Source organism: Euprymna scolopes, chromosome 2 (assembly GCF_053919585.1).
Source record: "Euprymna scolopes isolate OS-2025 chromosome 2, ASM5391958v1, whole genome shotgun sequence".
Classification (NCBI taxonomy): domain Eukaryota; kingdom Metazoa; phylum Mollusca; class Cephalopoda; order Sepiida; family Sepiolidae; genus Euprymna; species Euprymna scolopes.
In genome coordinates this window covers 128,480,861-128,501,573 of record NC_136483.1, presented here as the reverse complement: position 1 = coordinate 128,501,573, position 20,713 = coordinate 128,480,861, and the positions used below count along the sequence as shown (strand labels likewise).

At 35.0% G+C, this 20,713-nt stretch overlaps 1 protein-coding gene across 4 annotated transcripts in view; it reads right to left on the bottom strand.

Annotated features, from left to right (window-relative positions):
- Positions 1-20,713, bottom strand: part of LOC145295994 (hydrocephalus-inducing protein-like) — an 865,028-nt gene that overhangs the window by 21,190 nt on the left and 823,125 nt on the right. For all 4 annotated transcript variants that reach the window (XM_080141978.1, XM_080141990.1, XM_080142009.1 and 1 more), the window contains one exon: positions 20,253-20,403. In XM_080141978.1, coding sequence (XP_079998104.1) covers positions 20,253-20,403 — 151 coding nt within the window. The remainder of the gene's footprint in view (positions 1-20,252; positions 20,404-20,713) is intronic.

The window sequence follows — 20,713 nt, the reverse complement described above, 5'->3', positions numbered from 1 at the left end:
ACTTTTTACAGATTGATGCGATAAAATAATTGCATAGTGGATTCAGAGAATACATTCTAACAGAATAGAAGAAAACCACTTCTCTACAGGAGGCAATAGTGCTAAAAAACAAATACAAAAATAATAATCACTCAAAAACAACAAATTAAATACTGGTAACCTTAAAATTATTCTAATGTTTTATAAATACTGGTAAATTATTTTTTAACTATTTAGCATGTTTACATACATGCATACGTAAATATATATATATATATATATATATATATATATATATATATATAATCGTACAAACATATATAATTAAATCAACTTCTAAACATGATGCAATTCTGCTAAAAAACATATATAGCGTCTTTGAAATCTTGATAATCACTCCAAATTATTAAAATACTGGAACCCTTAAAATGTTACTATGGTGAGCTCTAACAAAAGGTTTGAGAATAATTGACATTTTAACATGCATTGGTTTGGGGATGTAAATATGCACAAAATATGGATATGCCACTATTCTAAAAAAAAAAACTGCCCTAAAAAAATTTCTTTTATGGGTACCAATACTTAATTTTCTATTTTTGAACGACTATGAAGACTAATGATAATAAATGTTTTTTTTTTGTGCATTTTTTATTCCTGTTGATGATTGGATTGAATTTTATATTCCTGGCTGATTACCTAGGCTTCAAAGATGTCAGCACTTTCTTTTTAGAACTGAATAAACGTTTTAAAATAAATTAAAACTTAAAATTTTATGCAGGAAAGTTTCAAACTAAACTTTATTGGCTACAGAAACACTTATTTGTTATATATTTGTTTTCTTACCACTTTTATTTTCTGTGGAGTATTTTATTATTTAGAGGATGTGCTAGAGCTACTTTTAGAAAAAAGTCCGTGCAGTATAACCGAGAAGAAAAACAATGGCTGACTTGATAGATATTGTCATTGGTAGAAGGCAGTTATCTGCCACTGATTTCGCTCAATCTAAAGAGTTAATATACAGCAAGAATCCCTAATTTTGAAAACTTATGCTTTTATTTATTATTATTTTTCTAATGGACCTTTTTCGTAATTTTTTAAAATTATAATGACAATAATCATGTTTTTCCCTTAAATGCTTTCTTTACAAAGTGCCAGTACCCTCAGGTTATTGCCCCAAACCACTACTAATCGCCAGTAACCAACAGTGCTAACAATCACAGACAGTAGCTTCCACTATTTGCCACTAGAAAACAATGCCCGACAGTGAAAACCAGATTATTTCATCCGGGTCACGGCCACCAGTGTCCACTATTTTCCAGGGATGGCAGTGGCCACCAACAACAACCAATTTGTTTTCGGGTGTGTGTGTGGAGGGTGGGGGGGGGGGGGTTCTTAAACGATTCTGTTCTGGATCTGTGTAATGCTTCCACTTGAGCAACATCAGTAAGAGTCCTATTAGAATATATATATATATATATATATATATATATATATATATATATATATATATATATATATATATATATATTACAAAAGATCAGAACAATACTTAAGTTAATGTGTCCTTAGTTAATGTAAAGGAAACCCTTCTATACTAACGCAATTTTTATTTTTGGTTATATCCAGAGTGCCCCTTTTGAAGGAGCTGGTTTTCTTCCACATTAAAAACGACCTTGTGTCAAATTTTGTTTTCGTAGGAAGCAAATAAATACCAATATTAGTGTCATCGGTTTCAAATCTAAACGAAGAAGACCTATAATTATCTGGCTCTCTTCAACCTCTGTTTATGTCTGCCTTCCTGGAAAATGGTGTTTTTTTATTCTTTACTTGATTTTTATAAATTTGATAATTAAAATATTTTTACTTTTTCCTTTTATATTTAACTAGCGGGGGTACCCGGCGATGCCCGGGTGTTTTGAGGTAAATCAAAACTCGGGGGGGGGGGGGGGTAAAATAATAATAAAAAAAAGTTTTGATAGGTGAGTATGAGGATCGAACCTGAACTCTTGAGGCAAAGTTGGAAATGAAAGTGTGAAAAAAAGATGTACGACATTAACCACTGGGCCATGGAGAAATACAAGAGAAATGTGTTTAAATTTATTTATTTAACTATTGACAGGTGGCAGCAATAAAAGTTATCTCTGCTGCTTGTATTTGACCTAATTATTGAGGTCAAATAGAAGTCACGCAGTTGAGTTTGTTTACCTAAGTTTTTTCCCCAACATCTGTTGGGGAGGGGGAAACCAGCTCCCCATTTTCCAGATTGATTAGCAATTGTCTGATATGAGAGGAGTTTGACCCCATATTGATCAAAGCTGATTGCTTCTGGACGTTTCCCCGGTGCGATGCCGAGAACATTGTTAACTTTGAATTAGTTTTGCTTTTTATACGAAAAAGCCCAATCAACACACGAGAAGCCAAAATAGCAATAATTTTGTAAACGTCGATGTAAATAAATCTAGACACGACGCGCTTTCCCAAATCCTAGATATTATTATCTAGGTGGTATATAAACAGTTGTAAGCGATCGTAACCCTCCCCCAACCCCGGGACCGTGTGCGAGAAAAGCCTTTGCGAGACATACACAAAATGGTCACACACATTTTGCCTTTTACATATATAGATTAGTTTCAATTATTTTATTAATTTATTTTATTTACGTTACAATATTTTTAGTTGATTATAAGCTGTAAAATCATTGCCTGGATCTAAAAGATGAATAATAAAAGTGACATATAATTTTATTATAACATCAGAACAATAAGGAAAAGTAAAATAGAGAAATAAGAAAAAAAACATAGCATTTCGAAATTAAATGCTTCTCATCAGAAGAGGAGAAGAGCCAGAATTATACAGAATTATTTCATTGTGACCACTATTTTCTTTTTATTCTCTTCACTATTACTATTTCATATATACTACTGTTTTTTATTCTCTCCTCATATACATATATATATATATATCTCTTTCCTGCTATATATATATATATATCTCTTTCCTGCTAATTATTTATAAATAATGTTAATATTTTTCATTGTTTTTCATAAGTTGCTAACTTACATTTTATATTTTACTTTTACTATTTTTTCTTATTCATTCTCATTTTATTGTTATTAAACCAGTTTCTATCTATATTTACATTTTGCATAATTCTGGTTCTTCTCTTCTTCTGATGAAAATGCCATGGCCTAAAGAGGTTTCTTTTTTTTTTGTCTTTCTTTTACTTTTCCCTATTGTTCTGATGTTATAATAAAGTTATATGTAACTTTTATTATTTATCTTTTACTTAATATACTTAATTGCTTCTCTTAACGGTATTGAGCATTTTCTATCTTCATAAGTTTTTGTTAAAGATATACTTTTTTATAACCTAATTGCATATGTGTGTGTGTGTGTGTGTGTGTGTGTGTGTGTGTGTGTGTGTGTGTGTGTGTGTGTGTTTGAATTTTCTTTTTATCTTATATTAATAGAGAATTTGTGCGTTTGTCCGACAGTCATAATTTTTTGGAAACGTAATAAATAGATAGCAAAATTTGTCTCATTTTGATTTATCTTGGAAAACATTGCATTAATCGTATTGAATGAATTCCCAACAAATAAAGCTGATGCCATAACTGGAAACTGAATTAAAATTTTAAGATTTTCAGTCTGAAATTCTAACAGCTCAGCTATTTGGACTTTCTAATAAATAAAGCTTAAAACATTACTTTAACAAACTAATTATGATTTGGTGTGACGTCATAGATTTATGATTTATGTCATATTTCGAAAAAATAATTGAAAACATAAAATAGTGAATGATAAAATATCAATAGCATTAGAAGTTATTTTAATAGCTCAAAACAGTTTATTTTGCTTTAACCACAGATTAGCATTGAAAACAATAGAATATTTAATCTATACTAGAAGTCTTGTCTCGGCAAAGTACAAAAGCGACTTTGGAATCTAGTGGAAAATGTCATCTGTTCTTCCTTACAGCCCTTTCTCACAGACTCTCTCTACTCTATCATTATTTTCATGATAGTCGCTCGACTGAGCTTCGATCTATGGTTGCCCCCTGTAAAACATTGGTAACAAAAACTAATTTTCTACAAAAACTTCCATGAGCAAAGTTTCTTTCCAAGAACTATCCGTCTGTAGATCACAATACCTCGAAGCTGTCGATTTCAAGTCAAACTTTTATTAAACCGTCTTCTTTGATAAACGGGTTCTGCCCAGTCAACCATCGTTACCAATATCTATACTTTTGTCTCATCGTCCATCTAACACTCATTAATCCTTGTCTTAAATAGGCCCTTGGGCATTGATAAACCGTGACATAAAATTTGGACTCGTAATGCCCAATTTTAGTATTTTGAATATGAAAAAAATATTCTCTAATGTAAGGGAGATAATTAACCCTCTACTCTAACCAAATTGTTTCCCTTCTATTTTATTTTTATTTTCGAGTCCGCTCTTTTGTGTTTACTACCGTATTACTAACTGCATTTAACGAACAAGGTATATTATATTAGACGTACACGTGACCCGATTAATGACAACCACTATCATTATTTATTCTACTTTCTTTTATTCGAAAAGTCAGAAACTGTGACATATTTGTTAAGTTATTCGGTTTCGGGGCTTCTTCTCGAGTCAAGAAGTGTTAGAAAATCTTTGGATCTAGAGTTATTTGAACATTTACCAACATTGTAAAGAATATATTTTTTAAGAGTTTAGAGACAACGTCTTTATTTTTTAAAAAATATATATCATTAATTTTATAAAAATTAAACATAAAAATATTTTTGGTAAAACTTGGCGAGAGCACTCTGTTTTGGGGTTGTTTTAAAAATGGAACGGAAATTTAAATTTCGTTCCGTTTCAATCACTTTTTTTTTTATTGCACATGCGCCAACAAAATCGAAAACTCACCGTATAAAAAGGGAAATTTTTACATTAACTATAACTCACTGTTCACATTCGAAATGCAAACTTTTAAAGATTTTCGGTTTGGGGTCTTTATTCTGAAAACCTTTCTTAACATTAGAAGATTGGGGGGTGTCTATTCCGAAAGACATTCTTAACATCTGGAGGTTGAGGGTGTGCGAGCCTTTTCTAGTCTTCCACAAAAACATGCGTTCACATCTCAAGCCAATTTTCTTGTCATACACATACGCGCACACAAACATAAGCGCCCACGTACACACACATAGATATATTCACGTTCACGTACATACACCCACATTCATGTGCATACAAACACACGCTAACGTACACACATGTACGTACACGTACACGCACACGTACGCACGCATGGGCAACGACACTTCCCCTTTGAAGGAAATCCATACATGCGCAAAAGACTACCAGAAACAACTATAAAAGCAAGAGCAATAAGCTGCTTCCTCCTTTTTCGACGTAGCTCCCAAGCTGAGCGGTTGACGGACCATTTCCCTCCCTTTTGGAGTGCGCGCACCTGTGCGCCGCACGTCATCTGCTACTATGTGTGGGGGCAAGAGTCAACAGACAGTACGTACACCTTACACGTTTTCTCTCTCCATAAACTGGATTGACTTTCTCACTCTTTTTTCCCTTTTGCTTTGGTCCATCAACCAGACAAGTTTGCGTCCACAGCTAGTGGCCTGAAGACCTTTCCACATGGACAAGTACCAACATGTGCGCGCAGCTTTACTGATGTCAACCCTCTATCTTTTTCTGTGTCTACACGCTGGACTGCCATTTCTCGTTCCACTACATTACTCACTCCTCTTTCCACGCACAGACATGAACACGAGTTACACCTAAAACATTCATTTTTCAACAGAAAATAAACGACATGTTTATTTTATCCAGCAATTGAGTTTTGTTTCCTTCTTTCCATTTGTTTCATTATTTTTTTTTGTGGCGAGTTAGGATATTTATATCCTGGTCCGCAACAAGGGTGTTCATTCCGAAAGCTGTTCTTCGTTGTCAGCATACCCGAAACCTATAAAAATTGTCATTTCGAATGTAAATCGTGAGTGGGACTTAATAGAAAAAGAAAAAAAAAATACCAAAAAAAACAATTACCAAAAATTTTACCAAATTGAATTTTTCCATTTAAAAATTAAATTATTTCATGTTTGTTAATAAAATTTTATTTTTATAAAAATAATCTGTCATTTATTTTATATATAAAACGTACGATTGTTGAATTTTATTCTTTCGATTACTTTTGATTGTATTGCCGCATGCGAAATTAAAAAACATGTAGCGGACTGGTGGTATAGAAGGAAATGCGTGTTCATCTCACGTTGGGTCATCAATTTGTAGTGGACTGGTGGATATATCATATATATCGCCCCGTCGTAAAAAATAGGAAAAATGAATTGAATTGAGAAAGAAACGAACAACACGTTTATTAAAATAAACGAACTAGAATTTATTTCGTGAAGAAACAAATGAAAGAAAAGGGTACAGCACGTGTTTAGTTTGGCGTGCGTCTTTCGCTGTTAGCTGGTGGTTGTAGAGAGAGAGCGAGAGAAAAAGTCAATCCAGGCCATGGAGATAGAAAGTGTGTAAGGTGTATGTACTGTCTGTTGACTCTTGCCAGGGGACAGTTAGTCTGTCAACCGCTTAGGTCGAGAGCCAAATCGAAAAGGAGGAAACAGCTCAGGTCTCTTGCTTTTATAGTTGTTTCCGGTGGTCTGTTGCGCATGTGTGGATTTCCTTCAAAGGGAAGTGACATTGCCCATGTGTGCGTATGTGTGCGCGTATGTGTGTGTGCATGTGTGTACGTTAGCGTGTGTATGTATGCACATGAATGTGAGTGTATGTACGTGAACGTGAATATATGCATGTGTGTGTACGTGTGTGCGTATGTTTGTGTGCGTGTATGTGTATGACAAGAAAAATGGCTTGAGATGTGAACGCGTGTTTTTGTGCAAGACTAGAAAGGGCTCGTACAAAATTAAAACAGGACGAAATTTAAATTTTCTTTCCATTTTCAAAACAACCGCAAAACAGAGCGCTCTCTGTTGAAAGTAAGATAACTCTTATCATATTATGATTACCTCCCTTTTATGTTGTAATCCCACAATCCCTTTTTCTCTTCCTGTCCCAAATAAAATATATTTCTCTTTATACCCATCATGCGTGTGTTTGTGTCCTCCTTCAAATATTTGTTCCCGTTCCTTTTCTCTTTTCACTGAAATGCAACTCACAACAGGTTATGTCATTTACGCATGCTCAGCCTAAAAGATGCCATTTTAGGTAATAAAATAATAGAGACAGAAGCGACACTGAGAGAAATGAAGATGCTTACGCCGAACCTGTACAGTTTCTGGAGAACAAAAGTTTATCCTTAATAATGAGAGAAGCTACAGATAATGGAAGAAAAGCTCTCAAAATATTACGCGAACACCAAGCAAAGGAAAACCAAGGGTAATCTCCTTGTACACCCAACTCACGTCTCTCAAAAAGAAAGGAGACGAAAACATCAAAGAATACATGATAAGAACTGAGACAATTTTAACAGCTCTGAGAAATGCCGGGCAAACAGTTGATGATGTCCTAATTATCGCCATGATATTAAAAGGATTACCAAGCTGCTACAACCCTTTTTCGATTTATGTGACACACAGCAACAAAGAAATAACATTCCTGGAACTCCAGTGACGAAGTGATGAAATTTACATCGTCTTTTTCAGAGAATACAATGGAGAGCCAATCACCACCATGACGAACGTGAAATATCATGCTTCACATGTGGCGGAAAAGGACATTTATCGAAAGAATGTCCCAACAACAAACACAAACAGCAAAAACAGTGGTGTAGTTACTATAAAAGTAGCACCAATAAAAGGGAGTTCTGTCACTATAAGCATAAAGATACAATTAAAAATGCAGCCGACAAACTGAAGAAAACTCCTTCGCATTCAAAACGGAGGATTACTACTATACCTGGAACTTAATAATAATTAATACCGCATACAAACCTACTAGTTGATGCAGCTAAAACGACTGTCAAAAATTTTCCCCACTCTTTATCTGTACCAAAACCAAAACGTAGATTCCATGAACAAAGCTTCTTTCTTAGAAGTGCACACCTGTGGAACTCTGTTCCCTTTGCCTGTTTCCCACCTGACTACAACCTGGATATGTACAACATAAACAAAATCCTGATGAACTGCCCCCTTAAGTAAGAACCTTTATCAAATCTCAAAACTAACGTACTGTACACGCAATAGCCCTTATCCCCAAGTGGGTTCTGGGCCTTGATAAGTGTTGACCACTTTGTAAAAAAAAAAAAAAAAACTAAAACCAGTGGCTTAGCTTTAAAAAGAGGAGACACTGAAGTCTGCCTTTTAGACACTAATGGAAACTCCATACCCCTACCCTAAAAAGGGCACTGCTTATACCTTCATATCCACAGGATATATTTTCTGTGAAAACTGCAACCCAAAACGGAACGACAGTTATTTTTGAAGAAGACGGGAATATACTAAAACATAAAAACGGGACGAAATTCAAAATACATGTGCGCAACAGATTATACTACCTAAAAAATATGGAGGAAGGAAATGCAGAAGACAATTGCCATCAATGCCACAATATTCACACGTGGCATAAAATACTCGGCCATTGCAATTACGACGACATAACAAAACTACCCGACGTGGTCGAAGAGATAAAAACAAAAAATAAGACTGCAAACAACAAAAACTGCAACGTCTGCATCCAAGGAAAATTTCCCCAGAAAACAAATAAATCTCCCGACAAAAGAGCAACAAATATTCTGCATTTAGTATATTCAGGCCTAGCCGGCCCCATAGAACCAGCGGATTTAAATGGGAACAAATACGCCATCTCCTTCACTGACAACTTTTCAGGTGCCATATTTGTATATTTTATTAAAAACAAAAGTGATGCCACACTTGCCATCGAAAAATTCCTCGCAGATATTTCCCCACACGGCAAAATAAAAATACTGAGGTCGGATAATGGTTCGGAGTTCAAGTCAAAAGACTTCGGAAAACTATTCCGCTGTAACAACATAAAACATGAAACCTCAGCACCATACTCGCCTCATCAAAATGGAACGGACGAAAGAAACTGGCGAACTGTATTCGAAATGGCAAGATGCCTTATCATAGAAAGCAGCTTAATGAAAACACTATGGATCTATGCAGTTATGGCCTCTGCAGTTATACGAAACAGATGCTTCAATAGCCGTCTAAGACAGACGCCCTACTACAAAATGACCAGGAGAAAACCGGACTTATCAAGGATGCACATTTCGGTTTGCCTTGCTATGCCTACTCCAACATGAAAAGAAAGCTAGACCCAAGGTGCCAGAGGGGAATCGTCATCGGATACGACAGAAACAGCCCGGCATATCTCATCTACCACCCAGAAAGCGGGAAAGTGTGTAAACACAGACTGGTAAAATTCACCAACAACACCAACGACTAACACACTCAAACACAAACCCATTCATCAAGCGATGATGACGCAAATTTTCCCCCAAGAAACTTAATAAAAAATTTAAAGTCAAGGGAAAACCATGAACAGTCCAATACCGACAAATAAACTGAGTCTACAGTAGAAACTAGCTGTACGCGAAGATACCCGAAGCGCAAGCACAAAATGCTCAGCTACCTAGAAGATCATGTGACAGTAGTCCAGGATGGGAGCGGCTACGCATTAATCGACACTGACTACTGCTACAAGGCTGCACACGGCATACTCTGCACTTACAGAGAAGCTGTGACTTCCCCAGCAACACACCACTGGATCCAAGCGATGTGGGAACAAATTGACTCCCTAAAGGAAAACAATCTAACACCCTTACTCAAAGACAGAACGACAATAAGCGGTAGATGGGTGTATAAAATCAAAGAAAATGGCTCCCCTAAATACAAGGCCATATTCGTCGCAAAAGGGTATAACCAAACAAAGGAAATGGATCCACACCGAGAACACATCCCCCATCAAAATATTCGGAAACAGTCAAAACGCTATAGCACTTTATAAGGACCCCATTCATCGGCAGAGATGTAAACACATCGACATTAAGTACCATTTTATCAGAGAAGCTCTGAATAATAAAAAAAAATACAATTTACTGTCCAACAGCAGACACGATCGCCAACATCATGACAAAACCTCCAACCCACACAGAAGAGATGTTGCGAGTTTGTCTCTGCTTTATCGTTATTTTCATGGAAAGTGTTCGACTGAGCTTCAATCTATGGTCCCCCCTCGCCAAACTTTCACAAGAAACACTAGACTAGCTGAAAACATTATCAATAATTTTCCCCACTCTTTATCTGTACCTAAACCTAAACATAGATTCCATGATCAAAGCTTCTTTCTTAGAACTGCACGCTTGTGGAATTGTCTTCCGTTTTCCTGCTTTCCAGCTGTCTATAATATGGTTGTCTTCAAGTCCAACGTGAACAACTTTCTGATGAGCCGTTCCACTTAAGTTAACAAATTTACCGAACTTCCATTACTATCGATTACTATATTGTCCTTTTGACTACTCTACACTCTTTAACCTTTATCCTTGAGTGGCCGATCGGCCTTGATAAGTGGTGACGCCTATGTAAAAAAAAAAAAAAAAAAAAAAAGACCCGGACGAAGCTGGGCAAGTTTAAAAAGTTTTTATTCGGACCCTAAACTGACAATAATCTGCTCTCACAGATCTTTGTTTGTGTAAAGAAAAAAAAAAGGAAAAATAAATAAATAATATGCTGAGAGCAAGGGGGGTGTTGAATCAAATCTTCATTCCAGTTCCTTTTCTCTTTTCACTGAAATGCAACCTGTAACAATGACAAAACCTCCAACATGGACGAAGCTGGGCAAGTTTTAAAAGTTTCTATTCGGACCCTAAACTGACACTAATCGGCTCTCACATATCTTTGTTTTTGTAAAGAAAAAAAAAAAAAAATGCGGTGAGAGAAAGTGGGGTGTTGAAAGTAAGTACGATAACTCTTATCATAGACCCTTTTATGATTACCTCCCTTTTACGTTGTAATCCCACAATCCCATTTCCTCTTCCTGTCTCAAATAAAATATACAGGGTGACCCAAAAAAACCCCACAAAAACAAAAGCTAAATGGAGGCCATCTAGAACATATGCTGTAGAACGGAGAAAAAAGACTCTTGTGTTTTATTTGATGTTTTGAATATAATAAACTAGTTATGACCAAAGTTTCATTTCATTCGAACAAAACACTAAGAAACGGGGCCTAATTAGAATTGGGGACCGTTTTTTTTTTGGGGGGGGGGGGTCACACTGTACTTTTCTTTATATCCGTCACACACGCATGTTCGTGTCCTCCTTCAAATATTTGTTCCAGTTTCTTTTCTCTTTTCACTGAAATGCAACTTGCAACACTCTCAACAAGTTTTACCATATTTTTTATCATAAAAATATTTTTGTAATCAAACATTATAAAAAAGTATTTTACTTTTACAAACATAAAAGTAGACACCATAAAAATATCTTTTTTTTAAAATCATTTTTTCAACATCAATCATTAAAATATTTTTAACTTTTACAAAAAAAAAATAGTCTTTATTTGAAAGTGTTAATTTTTTGTTTAATTTCTCCCTTTGAACTGCTTTTTATTTTAATAATAAGTGCTTCTATATTATAATAACGAAAAAAAAAAAACTATTGAATTTCAAGTAAAACAAATAATACCTATGTAATTGCCAGGTCTCAAATAGTAACATATCCAACAATTACGAAAAACGATAAGGTAGAAAATTCATGAAAAAAACAATAAAAACATTTATAAAATCTACCAATTTGAGAGTTAACAAGGGAGGTAATTAAGTTTTCAATTTCTCAGAAATCCTATGGCAATTTTAAAAATGTAATTTCGAAAAGTTTTGAAAAGTTTGTAGCGACCGCTACATACGACTGGAACAAATCTCTTGCAGGAACATTTTCATAGCAATCACTGTTTTCAACACCCATGCATATGAAGAATGCGCAAGGACACAATGATGTGATGTGACCACCCACACACATGGAATAAAGGAACTATGTTACATTTCCTCGTGTAGAGATACAGCAAACTGGCTGGAATGTTCGAGAACATCTCTATATAAAGATTTGCCATGAAAAATCAAATCAGTTTAAAAATTGATAGATCTCAATAATGAATTGGTGGATACCGACTCACACCCTTACAAATTGGTGACTGCTCCTTGAGTCCTACAAGTTAAAAAAAAGTTGTTTTTTATTTTTAAATTGACAAACTATGTTATGTTTTTTTTTTTGTTTTCTAAATAAACTCTGTCTGATACAAATTGTTTCAACTTAGTTTTTTTTTTTTTTACATAGGCATCACCACTTATCAAGGCCAAGAGGCCACACGAGGATAAGGGTTAAAGAGTATACAGTAGAAATTGGACAATATAGTAACCATTAGTAAATGGAAATTCAGTAAATTAGTTAACAAGTTGAACGGCTAATCAAGAACTTGTTTACGTTAGACTTGAAGACAATCATATTGTAGTCAGCTGGAAAGCAGGAAAACGGAAGACAATTCCACAGGTATGCAGTTCTAAGAAAGAAGCTTTGTTCATGGAATCTACGTTTAGGTTTAGGCACAGATAAAGAGTGGGGGGAATTATTAATAGTGTTTTCAGCTAAACGAGTGTTTCTTGTGAAAGTTTGGCGAGGGGGGACCATAGATTGGAGCTCAGTCAAACACTTTCCATAAAAATAACGATACAGCAGAGACAAACTCGCAACATCTCTTCTGTTGCAGAGAAGATAAAAGGACATCTTCTACAAGGCTACAAAGTCTATTTTGAACTCTATCAAGGCAGGACAAGTCCTTTCTAGCAGCTCCTACCCAGATGTGGCAACAGTATTCCATCCTTGGACGTACCTGGCCCTTATATAGATAGAGAATTGCATCAGCAGTGAGATATCTACTGGATCAATAGAAGGATCCCACCATTTTTCCAGCGGCCTTGGCAACAGATTTCCATTTAAGATCAGGAGTAACGGTCAAGCCCAGAAGCTTGTCAAAACTTGAGGCCACTTCAAGATGAGAGCCATTCATTTCAATTGGTGTCAGATGTGGATCAGAACGTTGATGATGTAAAGAGAGAAGCTTGGTTTTAGATGCATTAAAAGTAACCAGCCACTCCTTCCCCCATTGTACCACATGCTCAAGATCAGAGGAGAGAGAATTGGAGAGAACTTGGTCATTTACTGTCTTACATGTGCTACCACAAATGGTAATGTCATCAGCATAAATGTCTACAAATAATGTAAGGATGTGATTTGGAAGATCATTAATGTAGATCAGGAAAAGAGTTGGGCCCAGGATGGACCCCTGAGGGACTCCAGCATTAATACAGTAAGCTTCTGATTTTTGCCCATCAACTACTACTCTTATGAACCTATCAGAGAGAAATGATTTAATAATTGAGAAGACATTTCCAGCTATACCATAGCTAGAGATCTTGTGAAGTAAACCTTTATGTCATACCCTATTAAAGGCCTGTCAAGAGCAATTGCCCTAGAAAGGTTGCCTCTGTCGAGAGACTCGCTAATCCTATGAGATATAACTGTAAGCACATCTGCTGTAGATCTAGCAGAACGGAAACCATATTGCGTGTCACTAAGAAGATTATTTTTACTGAGATGGTTGATTACTTCTGTATTTAACACAGATTCCAGCAACTTACTCATGATGCACAGGAGACTTATTGGCCTGTACTGAGAAGGGGATGAGTGATCACCTGACTTCTTAAATACAGGGCATACTGATGAGATTTTCCAGGGTGATGGGAAGCAATTCTCCTTAAGACAAAGTTTAAACAGTTTTGTAAGTATGGGCGCTAGTTCTGGTTGAAGTCTTTTGAGTACTATAATTGGAATACTGGAATCAAGGTTTTTGATTAGCTTGGCAACATCAGATACAGATATATGTATATCACATACTGTGTTTTCTGATACAAGAGGAAATATTTGGGGTTGGCAGCCTTGGTCACAAAGGGTAGAATTAGCTGCAAAGTTCTTGGCAAGGAATTTGGCTTTGTCTGATGCTGACGAGATTACCTCAGGTCCATTGATGATAGTTGGGATAGAGCACACACTTCTGTTCAGGATTCTGTTTGCTATTTGCCAAAACTAGTGGGAACCAAGCCGCTGCTCAGCTACTTTTGACTTGACGGACTGAGCATACAACTCTCTTGCATTCTTTATTACTTTCTTATAATGGTTGCTCGCTTTCCTGAAAGTGGCTTTAGTTTCCATACATCTATTATGTTTGAAGCAATGGAAAAAGTGATTTCTGTGCACAATGGCAGCAGCACATTCTGGAGAGAACCATGGCTGGCTGTTAGGTTTTTGCTGGAACTTTTTCGAGGGTACAAAACGGTCTATACCTACAATTAACCATTCCGTCAGGTCTGATACCATAGAGGACACATCCTTTTTAAACATGGAATGCAGAGGTAGATCCGATATAAATGTATGGAAGCTATCCCAGTCAGCCTTAGTTTATCAATATACTGTACGATGGAGAGGTACGTCTGGGGACTTATTATATTTCATTTTTATCTTAATTGATACAACAGAGTGGTCGGAAGATCCAAGAGGAGACAGAACAGAAACTGAACATAGTTCAGGGCAAGTTGTGAGAAAAAGGTCTAGCAGACTCGCATACTGATCGTCATTGTCGGGCACACAGGTGGGTTCCTGAACAATCTGAGTGAGGTCATAAGCAATGGAGAAATCATGACAGAACCTCCCCTCATCATCGGTCTTGTTTGAGTGGGTCAACCATTCCACGTTGTGAACATTGAAGTCTCCACATACGTGAATGATAGCTGAAGGATAAGCAGATAGGACTTGGTCAATTTTCTCAGATATGCTTTTAAAGATAGTAACTCCACTGTTGTGGGGGCGATAGAGAGTAAATATAAATGCAGTAGTGTGAGCTAGTGCAACCTGGAAGCACATATAGGGTAAGTTAGGATCTTCTCTGGAGATGTCCCTACCACATGGAAAACCATCTTTAATATAGGCACATATTCCATGCCTATGGCGATTTTGGGGGTCAGATTTAGAAGTTAAGTTAGAGTATCCTTTAATTGTGAACTCATCTAGGGAAATAGCCTGTCCAATCCCAGTTTCACTTAAAAATAAAAGGTCTGGTTTAGTCTCCTGTAATTGGGATTCAACCTCTGGAAGGTTAGAATGTAGACCCCTGATGTTGGAGAAGGAGACATGGTACTGGTGGTCTACGTTGGAAGTTGGAGATCTGGGTTTAATCGTGTATTTTTTCTTGAAACTTGTCATGATGAAATTTTGGAATTTGTGGACTAGGTCGTCAGATTTTCTTAACCACATGACTCAATATGTCTACCCAAGCATGTAACTTTATCCAACTGTTGTTAGATAATTAACATTGTTAAAAGTTAATTAGTTATTATCTATCTATCTGTCTGTCGATCTATTTATCTATTCAATGATATTCTTAAAATAGTTTAGATTGGGAGTTATTTATTGTTTATAGAATAAAGTGTAGCAATGGGTTTTAGCTGAAGATGTTTATATAAATTAGCTAGGTTAAATATAATTAAAATAACCTTGAACAGGCGTACGTGACACAGAAGTCGCGTTAAGGAGATGTGTCTTTTAATCAGTTACATCACCGGAACTGAGGTCAAGAAGGAAGTTTTAGTCAGCCGAGAGTTGGAGTTTGATCATGAGAGTAAACAGATGGGAGAGTTACAGCTTGGTCACGGGAGTGAACAGACGGCCAGGAAGCGAGGCTGGGTAGAACAAGCATGTAGACAAGAAATGCAGACTCTGTGAAGATCATTTGAAGCAACTGAAATAAATTTATATTTTTAAAATATAAAGTGTTGTTCTGTGGTTTAACAATAGAAGGAAGAACAGATGTCTCAATTGGATGGTGTTGGTCATTTCATGTTTCGTCACAGAGCTCAGCAGGAAGATAGAAGAACTCTTGAAGAAAGAAGGTATGAATCATAATACAAAATGATACCTTATGTAAATATGAACTGTAATATATACCCATGTGATAACTCTCTGATACAACATGACTCAGTTTATACTTCGATATTCTTGAATTGTTTTTCATGAATAATTAATTTTCTACCACATCGTTTTTGTAATTCTTGGATATGTTACTATTTGGACCTGGCAATTCTGTAGGTACCATTTGTTTTGCTTGAAATTCCATATTTTTTCATTATTATAATATAGAAGTACCTAATAACGTTCATTTTTAAAGTCAAACATCATAAAAAAAGTATCCAAAACAAAATATTGCTAAAATAGTTTTGTTTCATTTGCCGCTGCAGATAATCATTAAAATCTGCTTTATTCGTTGAAGTAAAAAAAAAAGTCTTATAGAAAAATAATTCTCTTTAAAATTGAAAAATGAAAATCTTGTTAAAAATGTTTTTTTAAATCTCATTTCAAAAAATTAATTTTGTATTTTTTTTTTAATAAATTTTATTCTTTTATTAGCAGTTCAGCCTGGTTTTGCTCGGACCGTATGTACTGTTCATAATTTGCCCTACGTGTGAATACACTTTATGTAAGATTTCAAATGTTTAGACCAAAATTTGTGTGAGTAATTTCGTAGAGAGGTCATTTTTTAAAACTTTGACCTCAATTTGACCCCTTAACATTTATTATTTTGGTGTCAAATCAAAATACAAAGTTTTACCCATGTCTAAGTTACCTACATCTAAAATTTCAAGTATTTAGACCAAAAATTGGCGGAGGAATTTGGTAAAATCTTTGACGTCTTGGCAGCCAAATTTTTCGTCCCAAAACTGATTAAAAAGCTTGCTGCATGTCTGAATACCCACTATGTATAAATTTCAAATGCTTGAACCCAAAATTGGCTGAGTAGTTTGCTAGACACCGCAAAGGTCAAATCTTTTGAACTTTGACCCCTTGGCAGCTCAAATTTTTTACCCAAACCGATTAAAAAGCCTGCCCTACTCTGAATATCCTTTATGTAAAATTTCGAATGTTTAGACCAGAAATTCCCTGAGTAATTTGGTAGAGACCACAGAGGTCAAAATTTTTTTACTTTTGACCCCAATTTTGACCTCTTAACATTTATTTTTTTAGGCTTACATCAAATTAAAAAGTTTGATCCATGTTCAAGTAACCTACATTTAAAATTTCAAGTGTTTAGACCCAAAATTAGCAGAGGAGTTTGGTACAGTTTCCAAAGGTCAAATCGTTGAAATTTGACCCCTTGGCAGCCAAATTTCTGACCGAAAACCGATTAAAAAGATTTTCCCAAATCTCAATACTCCTTATGTCAAATCTAGTGTCTCTAGACTGAAAATTGACAGAGTTATTTGGTAGGGAAATGTGCGCACGCACACACACACACACACACACACAGACAGTTTCACTTTTACAGATATATAGATTGTAGTAAAAAATTTTTTAAAACATTGATAATAAAATAAATGATTTAAAAATCAAGAAATATATTCTTTACAATGTTGGTAAAAGTTCAAATAACATTCAAGATCTAACCAAGATTTTATAACACTTCTGGCCATCCGTATTGACTTGAGAGGCCCCGATCGAAATTGGAAAGGCATCTTTTCAGTTTAACCAGATATTCTTCTTGAATATCTAACAATAATAAGTCTCTTTTCTTTTTATCCTTACGGATAGTTTAGAAATAAAGAAACAATTTTGCCATCCCATCTAATCTACAGCCGTATTTGTGATGTGTAAATTAGTTGATAATACTAACTTTTTTACTCTTCCTCTAAATACTCACAGAGACATAAGAAATATTAGGGATGGTTGTATTAACATAGAAATACAAAGAAAGAAATAATGAGAGGATACAAATTACGGTTCACTAGAACAATTAGAACAAAATTCTTTTAAAATATACCTCAATTCCAGAATTGAGGTATATTTTAGCATGTGTTTTGAGCGATTTATGTATGTAGAAGAAAGTCTTAGAGAAACAAACGTTAATTAACGCAGGTTTAGTATAATAAATATAATTAATGATTATTAAGTTACCTCTGACCAAGGCCGAAAGGCCACTTGAGGATAATGAGATACTGTGAGACAGCTGGAAACAACAATTGGAAAGCGTCAGATTTGATTACTTACGAAAACGGCTGTTGACAAACGATTATATTATAGTTAGCAGAGAAGCAATCCCATGGTATTGTGTTTCATAGATGAGAAGTTCTTGGAAAGAAACTTTGTTCATGGCAATTACGTTTGATTTTAGGTACACAAAGAGAAAAATGTTAATGCTGTGAATGCTTTACCAGAGATTGTAGCTCAGTCAAGCAGCTACTATGAAAATAACGATAGAGCAGAAAATGACTAGCAAGGTAAAAAAAAAAAAGTGGAAAGAGAAAATATCATTCACTTGATTGAAAAGTCGGTTAAAGCACAAAAAAATAAAGCTGCTCTGAGTGGCACCTTCTCCCGAGATGTGTAAACAATACTCCATTTTAGGATGTACCTAGCTCTTATAATAGTAGAGGATTATGTCAAGTGTGAGGTACTTTCTGGAGCAGTAGAATGATCCAACTATTTTCCCAGCAACCTTAGCAGTGGATTTCATGCAAGTCTTCTTACTTCAGGTCTGGAGTGAAAGTCGATCCTAGGAGTTTATCAAAACAAGGATCTAAGCATTGATGGTGAAAGAAGAGAAGCTTCGTTTTAAAGGTGTTAAAAGTAGCAAAGTCATTTTTACCCCATTGTATCGGCCAGGCTGGAAAAAGAAAAGATTTGATGGCAGATATTTCATTTTTTTAACTTTGACCCCTATTATGACCCCTTAACATTTATTGTTTTGGTCTCAAATCAAGTTATTAAGTTAGATCCATGTCCAAGGAATCTATATCAAAATTTAAAGCGTTTAGACCCAAAATTGGCAGAGGAGTTTGGTAGAGTTCTCAAAGGTCAAATCGTTGAACTTTGACTCCTTAATAGCCAAATTTCTGGCCGAAAACGGATTACAAAGATTTTCCCAAATCTCAGTACCCTGTATATCAAATTTTAAGTCTGCAGACTTAAAATTGACAGAGTTATTGCGTAGGGAAATGTACACACACACACACACACACACACACACACACACACACACACTTTTATGATATACTAGCATTTCAGCCCGGCATTGCCCGGGTGTTTGGAGGTGTATGTTTAGCAAAAAAAAAACCCAAAAAACAAAAAACAAAAACGGTCAATTTTTTTAACTTTGACCCCTATTATGACCCTTTAAAGTTTATTGTTTTGATCTCAAATGAAGTTATTAAGTTAGATCCATGTCCAAGGAATCTATATCTAAAATTTCAAGTGTTTAGACCCAAAATTGGCGGAGGAGTTTGGTAGAGTTCTCAAAGGTCAAATCGTTGAACTTTAATTCCTTAACAGCTAAATTTCTGGCCAAAAACCGATCACATAGATTTTCCCAAATCTCAGTACCCTGTATATCAAATTTTGAGTATGTAGACTGAAAATTGACAGAGTTATTGCGTAGGAAAATGTACACAGACAGACAGACGCGTTCACTTTTATAGATATATAGATAGATAGATATAGATTAATAATATGTTTTTATTAAATTTTGAGACATTTTTAATCTGGCATTGTTCATTCTTATGGTAGCTTCATTTTCATTATAAATAACTAAAATGCTGTAATCAGCATTTTTTTTTTTTTTTTTCATTTTAACCCATTCAAAACATTTGTACATGGTTATCTTCTATTAAGATACAAATTCGACCATAACTTTTAAACTGCCGATTTCATTTCATTCCTGTCATCCTATTCGATCTATTGAATATTAATACATTTTTTTTCATAATCCATCTGTGAATACAATTACTTATTTCATATAAAAGTCAAGCATTATTGGTTCTATTAAACAATTTATTTTACTAAAAGAAATTCATTACAAAGATGTAGGTGGGGACGGGCAAAAAAATGAAATAAAAATAATCCTGAGTAAATTCTTGTGCTAGTATATATATATATAAAAAATACTGTTTGTTTTTAAATTCCTCAAACCGGTTTTTATGGTAAACAACTTATGATTGCTGCAAAAATATAAAGATTATAGTTCTGTGAAGACTAACATAAATTCTAAACTAATAAAACTAATACAGAGATTATAAGAGATTGATTGAGACATTTTCCAACAAAACATTTGAGATTCAAAAAAAAAATTTTTGTTGATCATTAACATAATTTTAAAGGTTTAATGACTTCCAAAACAATAAATATTTACCCTGATAAAAGTTGTTCCTTCTTTGTGTGCATGGAATTCCAGTTTGTATTCTTTTTGGTCATTTGCAGGAATGTCGATATAATCCATTCCTTTGAAAGTTGTGCTGGGTTCAATTTTTTCTGGCTTTAGAATCTCAGTTTTTATCTTGAATCTATTATAAACAAAAAGAATACGATATACTTATGGAAGGAACGACTTTTAAATGCAATTTTTCATAACACAGCATAGAAACGAGTCAAAACGGCTTTTGTCTGATGCTACATAAAATCAGTTTTCCTTACCTCAAAACCTGATAAACATAAGAAGCATTTTATTAAACAGCAGATAATGTAGTAGTTGCATGACAACTCTATTTTGTATGTATTCACAATATCTTGTGTTATGCTAATTCGGTTTGGCACGTGTGCAATAAGATCTGGACTTACATAACTGCACAAACTCAACTCCAATTCCAACTCAGA